The sequence below is a fragment of the Mesocricetus auratus genome, unplaced genomic scaffold, assembly GCF_017639785.1.
Source record: "Mesocricetus auratus isolate SY011 unplaced genomic scaffold, BCM_Maur_2.0 Super-Scaffold_100013, whole genome shotgun sequence".
In the NCBI taxonomy this organism is placed as follows: domain Eukaryota; kingdom Metazoa; phylum Chordata; class Mammalia; order Rodentia; family Cricetidae; genus Mesocricetus; species Mesocricetus auratus.
The window spans coordinates 6,267,864-6,281,761 of NW_024429196.1; the positions used below are offsets into that span (position 1 = coordinate 6,267,864).

Genomic DNA, 13,898 nt, shown 5'->3' on the forward strand with positions numbered 1-13,898 from the left:
ACCTAAAAGGAAAGGCAGGCAAGGGGAATAGTCATCCCTTCAGGGAACAGAAACAAGATTGAAGAGTTGACTCAAGTTAAAGCCAAGCACCAAGGGCCAGTGAGATAGCAGCCAACACTGCCAAGTCTGACCCAAGTTCCCTTCCTGAAACCCATGTGGTAGGAGAGAACTGACTCCTGCAAGTTGCCCTCTGACCAATACATATGCTGTAGCATGAGCAAGTTCTCCCAAAAATTAAAAGGGAAAAAAGCCTTTAAGATGTTCAAGGAAAGATTCAAATGAAAATACAATGGAATAGAAATGAAGCCCTTAGGATAAAACTGTCCAGAAGTGTTAGAAAGTGAAGCACAGACACACCACACCTGTGCTCTGAGCTTACAGTGCTATGTGGTCCCAGCAGTATCAGAATGATGGTTTCCCTGGTGTATGGAGAAGCCACCCTCCATCTTCCACTTCTGGTCCCTTGGAGTAGCTATGGGAATACTCAACTAAAGTCACTGTGGGTCAAGTTATTTTAAAGGAAACTAGCTGTTGGTTGTGTGGTTTTTTGAGACAAGCTCTCACTCTGAGACATCATACAGTCCTCCTGCTTTACTGAGTGCTGGGATTATTCCTGATCTTGTTTGTTTGTATATGTAAGCATACAAATGTGTATTTATGAATTTAGTTTTTAAGACAGGGTCTCACTGTGTAGCTCTGGCTGGTTTAGAATTCAGAGATCTATTTGCACACACACACACAATGTATGTAAAGAAAAAACTAGAGGTAGGATCAATAGAGATTAAGGATTGAAAGGAAGGTTCCAAGACTTCAAATAGCCAGCTTTGAAAGGAATTTCAGCTAAACATCCTGGACTTATTATCTACAGCAAGCAGTTGATGTTGCTACTGGAAGACTGAGAACCAAGATGGCAAATGTGTGATCTGATTCCTATGTGTGCTCTGCACCCTGGTTTGAGTATGAGATAACATCCTGATGTCTGCCCCCTAGAGTGCAACATTCAGGAGGATATACTTGTTATAGCTTCCCAGCTGATGTTCCCTTTTACTTTGTATCATTCTACTGACTGGCCATCTTCTAGTCTATGCAGATTTTGGGCCAAACTGAGTATGATCTAATATTCTGTATCAAAGAAAGGGGAAAATACCTCAGCTCAGTGACAAAGATGAGAACACCAGAGCTAGTGCTGCATGGCCAGGGTAGTCCTCCTAGGTAATTGTCAGGAGCCAGGCATTGGCAGTACACACCTTTAATCCCAGCACTAAGAAGGCAGAGGCAGGCGGATCTCTGTGAGTTTGAGGCCAGCCTGGTCTACAGAGTAAGTGCCAGGATAGGCTCCAAAGCTACACAGAGAGACCCTGTCTCAAAAAACAAAAACAACAACAAAAAAGAACACATCAGGCCTGAGGATGTAGTTCAGTGGTAGAGCACTTAACCAGGTACATATAAGGAGACAGGTTCCATTCTCAGCACCACAAAAATGAAATCAGAAAGACACACCAACTGCTTTACATCAAAACATTATAATTTATTTTAAAATTCTGTAAAGCTTTGAAAAAATACAATCTTAAGAGTTTTGGAACAATGAGACAGGATGAGGTTTTAGTCAAGTGTTTTCCCATTTACCTCTGATCCCAGTTAGGGTGTGTGTGCACAGTTGGCCAAAGCCAAACAAAGGTTTCTCAATGTTTTGCTAGCCAGCATGAACAGGGATGTAAAGGCAAGGTTCTACAGAAACAGAACCTATGGCTGTGGCCCTACAGTGGGGCACTGAACCAACTTTAGCTCTACTGTGAGGTTAGAAATTTCTTCCAAAGGGAGAATTCAAACAAAATGGAGCACATTTCACTGATAAATGTAAATATAAATGACAGATATAGGGATAACTATTATTAGGGGCAAATTTTCTCTAACAAGTATGGACTCATTAAATTTCCACTTTCCCTCCAGCATTTCAGAAGCTGATGCTGCCTCCCAACTACACTGGTACCTTCTACACCCAGCTCCTCCTTCCCTCCTGCCCTGTGTTACCCAGCACTGCACAGATGACTAGAGTACACAGCACATGTAATCCTACCCTCATGTGGCTAGGCCTGGCTACCTGCACTCTTCCTCCTGCCATTGGCCCACATCGCCCACTCCACCTCCACAGCTTGTTTCTACGGGATGTGCCCAGCTACCTCCCTGCCTATTGAGGCCCTTCATCTCCTTTTAATAAGCTAACTCCACTCACTAAAAAACAGTGCCAGGGTGAAACCCCATCCCAGCACTGTCAATATGGCACTGAAGTTAATCTGCATCTTTCCCCACCAAGGATGTAGCTCCAGAAAGGCATGAACTACCACCTTATTTACATCATAGCCCTAGAACTTCATGTAGCTGGGCTCAAAAAATACTTAATTGCCTATAAACTGTTAAATTTATGAAAATATGGACTATACTTAAACACAAAACTTTAATAGCTATTTATGTATAAACATTTAATACTATTTAAACTTGTTATGCAATCTGACAGGCTAAAGATCCTGTCAAGAATGCTGAAAAGTTGACATTACACTTGCACACTGCTGAAGGAAGGGAATTCAGAGTTTGACAGAGCTGAACACAGACCCTGTGACTAGTCCCACTCTGAGTGGATGTTGTCAGCATTACTTAGCCCTGCACTGGGATACTTTCAATGGTTCAGTAATACTGGGGTGAGGGGAAAACTTCTGGTATCATTAAATTCTACAGAGGAATGAAAATAAACTTCTACACAGTAACAAAGATACTACCTTCACACCCTCTGGTAAACTGTGACCTTGGGAATGGAGAAGGTAGGTCCTATAAAGGGACAACTACAACAGGACTCCCCCATCCTCCCTTAGGGAGATAAAGGAGGAAGTTACACAGTGGAACACTGGGCAAACTAGGTTCACCCAGATGCTCACAAAATTTGTGCACCTTAGAACGTATAAATGACCTTGTAGCAAAGTCAGCAAGGTGGAGGGACAGCCATGAGACAAACTGAGCCGAATAATGTGTCTCTCTGCTGAACATGGAAAGATGCAAGCCCCTTCCGATACTCAGATGATGGTGCTTTTGCTTTTCCCACTGCATAGAGTTCCCAGTGCTGCTTCTGGACAGTTTTCTGCTATCCAGAGAATTAGGCAGCTTTGTGAGATGTTATGTATCAGTTACTTTTTAGCACCAAGTTTTAACCATTCACTTAAGTCCCCCTCAAATCTGGCCCGCAGAACCGAGTAACTGCTCTAATATTCCAAAACAACTGTACTATTATATACTCTGTATCTACTCTAAAATCTGCTGCCACCTCTTGACAAATAAATATGGGATAGAGGAAAAGAAAAGTTTTTGTTTGTTTTGTTTTTGAGACACGGTCTCATTATAGCCGAGGTTGGAACTTAAGCCCAAGCTGGCTTTAAATAAACTCCACAGCCATCTTCCTGCCTCTGCCTCCCAAGTGCTGTGATTTTAAGCATGAGATAGAAAAATTCTTTTAAATACAGGAGGGTCTTTAAAATCTGCCACTTTTTAGTAAAGGTGGGACAGATTTTATATATACATATTATACTTAAAATAAAAATTGCTGAAAATACAGAAGTCTTTAAAATTTGCTACCACCTTTATACAGAAAGTAAATTCTTTTAAAATATAGGAAGCTTATCCACTGTTATCATTTTGAAAAAAAAGAAAAGACAGAAAAAGACAAAGAGCCCTGAGTACTTTTAGAACTACTATGCTTCACACTGTCTGGATAGAGAATCTTACATCTTAGAGATTAACATCAGCTCAAAGAATGGGCCTTAATATTAAAAGTGTTCAACTGTTGGGCTCATGGTAAGATTATCTTAAACTATACAAATCAAAATAGTACTCTAAAACCTTCAAGAACAAGAGAAAACTAAAGTACCTAAAATCATACGTTGATGCAGGACAATCTGAGCCAAAATCCTGGTAAGGCATGGGTGAACACAGCACCTTCACATAAGATCCTGAGACAGTGGCTTTACCCTGTCTCATTACCCAGGGTTATGGGCTCAAGTGATGTTCCTGCCTCAGCTTCCTGAGTACCTGGGACTACAGGGACATACCACCACACCTGGATGGAGACAGACTACAACTGCTCACTATGTATATGTAAAACAGAATACTGCTGGTGTAATAAGTCAGACTGTAACCTACAGGTCCTTCACCTGGAGGGCACCACCACCACAAGCCAGCAGGTGGTATGGGACCCACTGCATTTCAGACTCTTCGAGGTCGGAGATTGGTTTTGTTACCTTCCAGGCAGCGGTCCAAGTGCTCATTAATCCCTGATTCCAAAACTACCCTCTGACAGACTGGACAGTTGACCAGTCGTCGCTGACTGCATGAGCTGCTTGAACTCCGAACTGTGCTGGTGGCTGAGGGCCCTGAGTTATTCTGAAGCTCACCACCACCACTGTGTGTTTGCTCCTTGATGATATTATCCAAAGCAGTCCTGTCTTCCAACCTGTGTCGCTTGTTTGGGAACTGGTCTTCAGATGCACTTTCCTCTTGGGATATGGTTGAAGGTGTCACAGTTGCAGATGCCACAGTTGCCGATGCTGATGCCATGACTTTGGAGGCATTTCTCAGGGATGCCCTGGAAGGTGGACCCTTTCTCTGAGAACCAGATGAGGCTGAATACTTGGTGCCATCCCCAATGGTCCCATTCTTTACTGGGGATCCATTCACATTTCTGAAAGCCTTTTGGTTGGCAACAGAAACTCTGGGGAAGTAGCTGCTCAGGACACTTTGGTGACTAGCAGTGGGAGCAGGGGAGACCAGATGAGGTCTTTTACTTGGGAAACCATTCTGTTCACATTTCACCTCAAGGCTGGAATCAAGTATCAGGCCACTTGCTGAATGGTCTTGATTTGAGAGACCTTTGGCTTCATTAACCATGTGTGAGGTGTTCAACTTCCCAGGTAAAGGGCAAGAGCTTGCATCTCCAAGAACATACCCTTTTCCACTGAATGGGATAAGGGGCTGCACCTCCCCTCTGCATAGCTTGTCTGCAAAGGAAATAGACAAGACTCTTCCTTAATAGACTGCCACAGCGACAAACACTGAGAAAATGGTGGCTTTATCTAAAATGAAGGATTACTTTAACTCAGATCTGTGCAGTAGTCACCTATTAACAAGAGAAGGCAACCTTCAATAGTTAGAGTCCTGTACTGAAAGAACAGGAAGGATGAAGACATTATAGGTGGAAGAATCCAAGTGCTAGGTTCCCCTCATCTGCTCTCTCTCCTTACCTGGTTTCCCTCTGCACCAGTTCTCTAGTCTACTGACTTCTCATCATTTCAGATTAGCAACTACAGCCTACCCCACCAAACTGACAACCTCTGCAAAGAGAAGCATCAACTTCAGTAACTGCTGCCTCCGTGGAGCTCCTAAGGGAAGGAGCAGAGCCTAAGGATGACACAGGGACAAAACACAAGTTGAATTCCTTTCCCATCCTCCCAAGATACCTCGGCAGAAGTCACTGAGATGGGAAGGGTCAGCTTGGTCAGGACTCACACTCTGGGTGCTGTTACTTCAATTACTGTTTCCCCTCTGACAGTCATTTGCCTTGGACTATCCCTCACATACTGCAAGGGGAGACCACTTCACCTTTCCTCATTTCTACACAGGGCAAAGCACACTTTCCCACCATCACTTTATGTTCTTTATATCTGGAAAGAACAGCCCTGCAATAACCTTACCCCAGTTCCCTGACAGGCAACCCTGTCCACGCACTAGCCATGGTCAAGAGATGAGATGGAGAGGTACCTTTAGTCTCCACTGCTGATGCCAGCTGCTTGCTTGGTTTTGTCTTTCCTCTGCCTTTCTTGGAATAGTTTTCTGGCTCCTTGATTTTTATGTAGGTGCCTCCACAAGTTTTCTGGTGATCAGCCCACCAGTAGTCATGGGCAGAGGGTGCCCGGTTGGTTGCACGCTTCACATAGCCATAATAGGGCTGTTTGTACTGGCAGGGCCCATTGCAACGCCACCAGTGCCGACGATACTCATCCACCTCATCATGGAAAGTGTGGTAGACCTGGGCAGAGGGAAGTGCCCAGCAGTCAACACACAGGTTAGACACTCTACAGACATACTTTAGCCAGTGAGCCTTTGGGTGAGGTTTTTTGGGTTTTTTTTATTGTTACTTTTTTTTAAAATATTCTATTTCTCAGACATTTCTAAAAAGTTCTATTTTGGGAAAGCCAGCTACTATATTTAGTTTCTTTTCAAATGTTCACTTTAAAGGGACACATCAGGTAATTTAAAACTTCCTTATGTATAAAAATAGCAGTATATATAAAAAAGATTTTGACGTATAGGGGGAAAAACATAAAATACCTCTATGAATGCTAAATGTTTCAGAGATTGGACATTATTAAAAGCTAGACAGAGGGCTGGAGAGATGGCTCAGAGGTTAAGAGCACTGCATGTTCTTCCAGAGGTCCTGAGTTCAATTCCCAGCTACCACATGGTGGCTCACAACCATCTATAATGAGGTCTGATGCCTTTTCCTGGGGTACAAGCATGTACACAGATTTAAAAAACTGTATGCATAATAAATAATTTTAAAAAACTTAAAAAAAAAAAGCTAGATAGAACTGGCCAGGCGATGGTGGTGTATGCTTTTAATCCCAATCCCAGCATTCAGGAGGCAGAGATGCAGAGGCAGGTGGATCTCTGTGAATTCAAAGCCAGCCTGGTCTACAAAGCTAGTTCCAGGGCTGCTAGGGTTATTACACAAAGAAACCCTGTCTCGAAAACTAAAACCAAACAAACAACAAAAAGCTAGTACTGAAAAGTTGCTTACTATAGCACAGTAATAAGCTTGTAACAAGGAAAAAAGGTTGAAACCAACTGAGAGGGATTTCTCTCACAGAAGAAAGCATACAGATTTCCTTAAAGTGTAAATTCCTAGAAACAATATAAACTGCTAAAGGGCCAAACAGCCAGATCCTTTCTATAGAAAACCGAAAAACTCCCAGTCTCAAGCTGTGCTAATACACTGCACGTCCTTGCTCTCAAGGTCTCAAAAAGCAGGCAGCGTTGTTACATCACTTGCATGATAACAGACAGTTCCAGAAGAGTTCAGTGGTACAAGCATGATCACCAGCATAGGGAGGGTACACCTCAGCCTTGGCTGTGATATCTCCTCCAATACTGCACTGTCAGGACTTAAGAGCTTCTGATGAGGGACTATCACAGATGTGGGAGAAGCTCCTCCTGAAGGTCCGGAACAGTGTAATGCAGGAGGAACAAAGGAGCAGGCCTCAAATGCTGATCTGGAGTTGCTGGAGGCCTCAAGAAAAAGGATTGCTGGCTCTGTAGCCACTCTACCCCTAGGGCCTAGACAAGTCCATTCATTTCTGTAGGATTCTTGTCCTACTGAATGAATGTAAGTATTCTAACTTTGAATGGCTGCTAGCTTGGTGGCACAAACCTTATAAGCCCAGTACTTAGGAGGCTGTGTTAGAATTGCTGAGTTAAGAGTTTGAGGACAGTCTGGTTCAGTGTTTTGCCCCTGCTCCCAAAACATATGTAGCTCAGTATACCGTTATGTTGGCTCCTGTCAGTTGGTTGATTCGATGCATATGTTTACAGAACTCTGGGCCATGTCCTTCCCGGTCTTTATCATTATTAGTGACAAATAGGTAGGCATGTATCATTTCATGCAAAAGAGTCTGAAACAGAAAATCAGCAAATTAATTTTCTAGGGCATGTCTGAAGATGAAAATGCATTCTTTCTTAACCTGGAGTCTTAGCCATCTGCAGGCCCAAGTACACAAAATATTGCATATACTATTTCAAGATCTGCAGATTCCAGTAAAAAAAAAATCCCTTCAAGGAATTACAATTGCTCAAAAAAGGCCTATTTATCTACCAACTCAAACCCTAAAGGTTGGTGCATTCAACCACAAAAAAACCTTAAAATTCTGGTAGAGAAACCCAACATAAGCAAAGCCAAAAGATAATTATGACAACTCTGCAATATATCACAAGCTCTGAATTTTGAACATAAGGGACTCCTGATGCCAAGATGGAAATGCCAACTCCAAAAGAACAAATAGCCCAGGCCTAAATGGGCACAAAGATAAGTATACACTAGGCATGAAGCAATTTGTGATGCCAGCACTCAAGGTAGAGGCAGAAGGGTCAGGAGTTTGAGACCAGCACCAGACTCTACCTCCCTCACTATCACCCCTAAAGACAGCTGGGTTCATGCATGCCAGCTCACTGAGGAAGCTGAAGCAAGAGAATCATACAAGACCAGGGACAACCTGGCTAACAGACTGTCTCTTAAAACTCAAATCAATATCCTAGCCAGCAACAGTAGTGCACAGCTGTAAAAAACCCAATCCTCAGGACAGAGGCAAGGATTTTTTTTTTTTTTTTTTGGTTTTTCAAAACAGAGTTTCTCTGTGGCTTTGAATGCTGTCCTGGAACTAGCTCTTGTAGTACAACCATCACCCAGCTAGAGGCAAGAGGATCTTGAGGTTGAAGCCAGCCTGAAAGATCCTGTCTTTAATTTTAAAAACAGCCTGGGCAGTAGTGGAACACGCCTTTAATCCCAGCACTTGGGAGGCAGAGACAGGTGGATCTTTGTGAGTTTGAGAGAGGCCAGCCTGGTATACAGAGAGAGTTCTAGGAGAGCCAGAGTACACAGAGAAATCCTGTCTCGAAAAACAAAAACAAAAAAATTCCTTCAAATCACTGAGCTGAGTGAGAACTAGGGTTATGAAAAGAATACCTCCACAAGGTCCTTTCTTGGTCTCAGTTTTAGAAGAGGTTCACTGAGACGGATGGAGCACATTCCTCCTCTTCCTTCATAGGTACAAATCCCAGCACACCTGGAAAGCAGTCACAACAGTGGATTAGGTTCACCGAGAATCAGCAGAGACCGATCAAATAAGTAAATAAATCCTAGTCTGTCGTGGTGGAGCACGCCCTTAATGCCAGGACTATGGAGAGAGAGACAGGCATATTTTTGAGTTCCAGGCCAGCCAGGGACACACAGTGAGGTCCTGTCTCAAAAACAAAACAATAAACATAAGCAAATTCTTACGGGTTCTTGGGCAGTTCGGAGGAAAGAGTCCCTGGTGGGAGACAGCTTTCCTGAGTGGGACACTTGAATGCAGGCAGTAAGCCTTGCTCATCGTCACCCACTCTGCTCCACAAAGGCATTCATCAGCAGGGAATGGTTTAGTCCCCACGACTGCCTGGGTACTTCTCCAAAAGGGCCATAGGGTTGGTGTGAAGTTAGATGTACACTACATAATGAAAGGTTCAGGCATTACGCTGGCCTGCCCCTGTCACCTGGGAGAATGCACTCAGGCAGCACTCTGGTCAGCCCAGGGTTCCATGAGTACAGCTGCACGCAGGTGCAAAGGACCCCTTTTAAAAGACAGACCCCCCACCCACTTACACTCTCTGCTCTCTCCTCTTCTCCCTCTCGTCTCTCTCCTGTCTCCCCCCCTGTAATAAACTATGGTTAATGCATCTCTCGTATCTCGTGTGCCATCTCGAGCCTTCTAATAGCAATCTTTAACAAAGGGACAACTCATACTACAGCTCGCCCTGCTTTTTACTGCAGGTTGCTTGCTATGTGTCGGCGTAAGTGAAGGGCAAATTATGATCTCGAATGGGATTTCTCAAATTCAATGGGTAGAAAAGGAATCCTGTTGGTACATCACTGAGGGCCGTTAGGCCCGGCCCACTCTGGAACATAGGCACGTCTCCAGGTGACCTCTCCCTCCACCGCGAGGCGGGGACACCAACGACAACTCAGCGGCCTCGCCTTCCCTACGTTCCGAGCCGTTCGTGGGCGCACTCACAGTGTCATGCGCACACTCCACTTCACTTCCACCGCCTCCAGCTGACCCCAAAAGAAGCGGTCGTTAAACTGCAAGAAGAGCGCCTGCAGGTCCGGGGTGGGGTCCACCAGCTCCCAGGAAGCATCCACCAACGACACGGACTCCCGCGCCGCCGCGCGCCGTGCCACCTGCACGTCCCACTCCTCCTGCAGCCGCAGCGCAACCACCAGATCCTCGTCCATCCCGCCACTCTCGCCCAAGTTACTCCGAAAACGCAGGTCGCGCTCGCGCAGCACACTGGTCTCGCGAGAGCTCCGGGCCCGGCTGCCGGGTGCGCGAGGGCTCGCCTCGAACGCCTAACTGAAAGTGGCCCTGAGCAGCCCCGCGGGCACAGGCTTAGGAACGCGGGGCTCGGGACAGGGAAGGCTCCAGGAAGCCGGTTGCCTCCTGAACGCCCCTGAAGTCCACCACCTCACGTCAAATCTTGCCCGTGCCCGAGCTCCCTCTGACTTCCGTACTGGCTCGTCCGCGCACGCGCCTTAAGTCGCTGCCGTTTGCGCGCAGGCGCGCCGTCGGCACTCCGTCCCTGGCGCAGGCGCAGTACGAGCGTATCGACTCCAGCACAGGCGCAATGCAGCGCTCAGCCCCGGCGCAGGCGTTTGGGTGTTGCTCCCGCCCCGCTTCCTCAGCCGTCTTCTCCGCCGGGCTCGGGTGGGGTGGGGCCCAACGGCGGCGAGTGACAGCGACTGCGAACTGCGGGAGAAGGACGGGTGTCAGCCATGTCGGACAGCGGGGCGAGTCGCCTGCGAAGGCAGCTGGAGTCTGGGGGCTTCGAGGCGCGGCTGTACGTGAAGCAGCTGTCGCAACAGTCGGACGGCGACCGCGACCTGCAGGAACACCGGCAGCGCGTGCAGGCGCTGGCGGAGGAGACGGCACAGAACCTGAAACGCAACGTCTATCAAAACTACCGGCAGTTCATCGAGACGGCGCGCGAGATCTCGTACTTGGAGAGCGAGATGTATCAGCTGAGCCACCTGCTGACAGAGCAGAAGAGCAGTCTGGAGAGCATCCCGCTGGCACTGCTGCCCGCCGCCGCCGCGGGCGCCTCCGCGGGTGAGGACACGGCGGGCGCGGGGCCGCGGGAGCGCGGGGCGGCCCAGGCAGGCTTCTTGCCCGGACAGACAGGCATCCCCCGCGAGGGTCCTGGTACCGGTGAGGAGGGCAAGCAACGCACGCTCACCACGCTGCTGGAGAAGGTGGAGGGCTGCAGGGACCTGCTGGACACGCCAGGCCAGTACCTGGTGTACAACGGGGACCTGGTGGAATACGAGGCCGACCACATGGCCCAGCTGCAGCGCGTGCACGGCTTCCTCATGAACGATTGCCTGCTGGTGGCCACCTGGCTGCCACAACGGCGAGGCATGTACCGCTATAATGCGCTTTACCCGCTGGACCGCCTGGCGGTGGTCAACGTCAAGGACAACCCACCTATGAAAGACATGTTCAAGCTGCTCATGTTCCCTGAGAGCCGCATCTTCCAGGCAGAAAACGCTAAGGTTAAACGGGAGTGGCTGGAAGTGCTGGAGGAAACCAAGAGGGCGCTCAGTGACAAGAGGAGGAGAGAGCAGGAGGAGGCAGCGGCCCCTCGTGCGCCACCGCCTGTGACTTCCAAGGGCAGCAACCCGTTTGAGGATGAGGATGAGGAAGAACTGGCCACCCCCGAGGTGGAGGAGGAAAAGGTAGACCTCTCCATGGAGTGGATCCAGGAGTTGCCCGAAGACCTGGATGTCTGCATTGCTCAGAGGGACTTTGAGGGCGCGGTGGACTTGCTGGACAAATTGAATCACTACCTGGAAGATAAGCCCAGCCCACCTCCTGTCAAAGAACTGAGGACCAAAGTGGATGAACGAGTGCGACAGCTCACTGAGGTGCTGGTGTTTGAGCTCTCCCCGGATCGTTCTCTGAGAGGTGGCCCTAAGGCTACTCGCAGGGCAGTGTCCCAGCTGATCCGACTGGGCCAGTGCACTAAGGCTTGTGAGCTGTTCCTGAGGAACAGGGCAGCAGCTGTGCACACTGCCATCCGCCAGCTTCGAATTGAGGGCGCCACTCTGCTCTACATTCACAAGCTGTGTCACGTCTTCTTTACCAGCCTCCTGGAGACCGCAAGGGAATTTGAGACAGACTTTGCAGGCACGGATAGTGGCTGCTACTCTGCATTTGTGGTCTGGGCAAGGTCTGCAATGGGCATGTTTGTGGATGCTTTCAGCAAGCAGGTTTTTGACAGCAAGGAGAGCCTGTCCACTGCAGCTGAGTGTGTGAAGGTGGCCAAGGAGCATTGCCAGCAGCTGGGAGAGATTGGGCTGGATCTCACCTTCATCATCCATGCCCTGCTGGTGAAGGACATCCAGGGGGCCTTGCACAGTTACAAGGAGATTATCATTGAAGCCACCAAGCACCGAAACTCAGAGGAGATGTGGCGTCGGATGAACCTGATGACCCCTGAGGCCCTGGGAAAGCTCAAAGAGGAGATGAGAAGTTGTGGGGTCAGTAACTTTGAGCAGTACACGGGAGATGACTGCTGGGTGAACTTGAGCTACACAGTGGTAGCTTTCACCAAGCAGACCATGGGCTTCCTGGAGGAGGCACTGAAACTGTACTTCCCAGAGCTACACATGGTGCTCTTGGAGAGTCTGGTGGAAGTCATCCTGGTTGCTGTGCAGCATGTGGACTACAGCCTGCGATGTGAGCAGGACCCAGAGAAGAAGGCATTCATCAGACAGAATGCATCCTTTCTTTATGAAACTGTCCTCCCTGTGGTGGAGAGGAGGTTTGAGGAAGGTGTGGGGAAGCCTGCCAAGCAGCTCCAGGACCTGCGGAATGCATCTAGACTTCTTCGGGTGAACCCTGAGAGCACCACTTCTGTGGTCTGAGGCCTGAGGCCCTGGTCTGCTCTGCGTGTGTTTGTGTATTCATGTACTACAGATGTATTATTTGTATTTACATTAATTATACTTGTCAGCACATTCCTCAGAGTTACAACAGCATATACATGGTTCCCTCTTAGAAATGTAATAAAAGGAGAAAGAAAATGTGTTAAGTGCTCTCCCCATATTGGAATTATTAGAGCATATACCATCCTTTTATATTAACTCCTTAAGGAATGTATGATCATACTGTGGCATTTCAGATTGACCTCTGACTTGAAACAGTTCTCACAGTAGGGCATCCTGGGGCATTGCACTTCTGTGCTACCTAGAAAAATGTGTAAACCTCATAGGGTTTTACATGTTACGAAGTCTCCCAATTCAGCAAAATTGTAACTTTTTTTTCTAAGATTTATTTATTATGTATACAGCATTCTGTCTGTATATATGCTTGCAGGCCAGAAGGGGGTGCCAGATCTCATTACAGATGGTTGTGAGCCACCATGTGGTTGCTGGGAATTGAATTCAGGACCTCTGGAAGAGCATCTGGTGTTCTTAACCTCTGAGCCATCTCTCCAGCCCCAAAATTGTAACTTCTTGATTGTCAGTGCTATGCAATACACACACTTTATGTACTCAGCTAATCAATCGGGTGGAAAGAAAGGAGTAGGGAAAATTGGTTTGGGGTGAATTTGAGTAAGTGGACACCAGATTCTCCAATGTTTGTGGTGCATGGAAGGAAGCCTTCATGAAACAACTGCAGGTATCCAAAAGTCACTGAAAAGGTAGCATGTTCCATAGCTAATTGATATCACAGAATTTCACTTGGGTGCATCTTTTTGATAATCACAAGGACTACAGTGGAATTTTTAACATATTCCAGAACTGAATGGCTGCCTAGCCGTAGGCAAGTAGCAGGCCCCTGCAGACACCACCAGCCTGGTTTAGGAGCCACTGAGACTTAAGGCAAACACAGAGCTCCTTACTTGAATATTTACTGGGAGTTCAGGGTCTCTAAATTAGGAGTTAGAAAAAGAATGCAAATCTCACTGATTAAGAATGCCCCGAGTAGAGAGCAGAGATTTGTTTCTGTTCACTTGAGATAGGTTTCAGCCCAGGCTGGTGCCCTGAACTG

General features: G+C 47.3%; 2 protein-coding genes across 2 annotated transcripts; one reads left to right on the forward strand and one right to left on the reverse strand.

Moving 5' to 3' along the window:
• Positions 1-1,507: 1,507 nt before the first annotated feature.
• Sprtn (SprT-like N-terminal domain) lies at positions 1,508-10,379 on the reverse strand. The gene is made up of 5 exons (XM_005064686.4): positions 9,861-10,379; positions 8,777-8,876; positions 7,581-7,709; positions 5,800-6,067; positions 1,508-5,039 (listed from the first exon to the last, which is right to left on the reverse strand). The coding sequence occupies exons 1-5, from the start codon at positions 10,079-10,081 to the stop codon at positions 4,249-4,251; spliced, it is 1,509 nt and encodes a 502-aa protein (XP_005064743.1). The 5' UTR covers positions 10,082-10,379; the 3' UTR covers positions 1,508-4,248.
• Positions 10,380-10,427: 48 nt separating this feature from the next.
• Positions 10,428-12,936, forward strand: Exoc8 (exocyst complex component 8). Its single transcript, XM_005064685.4, has one exon. The coding sequence runs from the start codon at positions 10,619-10,621 to the stop codon at positions 12,767-12,769; it is 2,151 nt and encodes a 716-aa protein (XP_005064742.1). The 5' UTR covers positions 10,428-10,618; the 3' UTR covers positions 12,770-12,936.
• Positions 12,937-13,898: the final 962 nt, after the last annotated feature.

What these genes read in the sequence shown, in the direction of transcription:
- Sprtn (XM_005064686.4), bottom strand. Translation starts at nt 10,081, where the DNA reads ATGGACGAGGATCTGGTGGTTGCGCTGCGGCTGCAGGAGGAGTGGGAC. An exon ending in TGGAGTGTGCGCATGACACT is followed by an intron (nt 8,877 to 9,860) that starts GTGAGTGCGCCC and finishes ACTGCTTTCCAG; the next exon opens with GTGTGCTGGGATTTGTACCT. An exon ending in TGACAGGAGCCAACATAACG is followed by an intron (nt 6,068 to 7,580) that starts GTATACTGAGCT and finishes CCCTCTGCCCAG; the next exon opens with GTCTACCACACTTTCCATGA.
- Exoc8 (XM_005064685.4), top strand. Translation starts at nt 10,619, where the DNA reads ATGTCGGACAGCGGGGCGAGTCGCCTGCGAAGGCAGCTGGAGTCTGGG.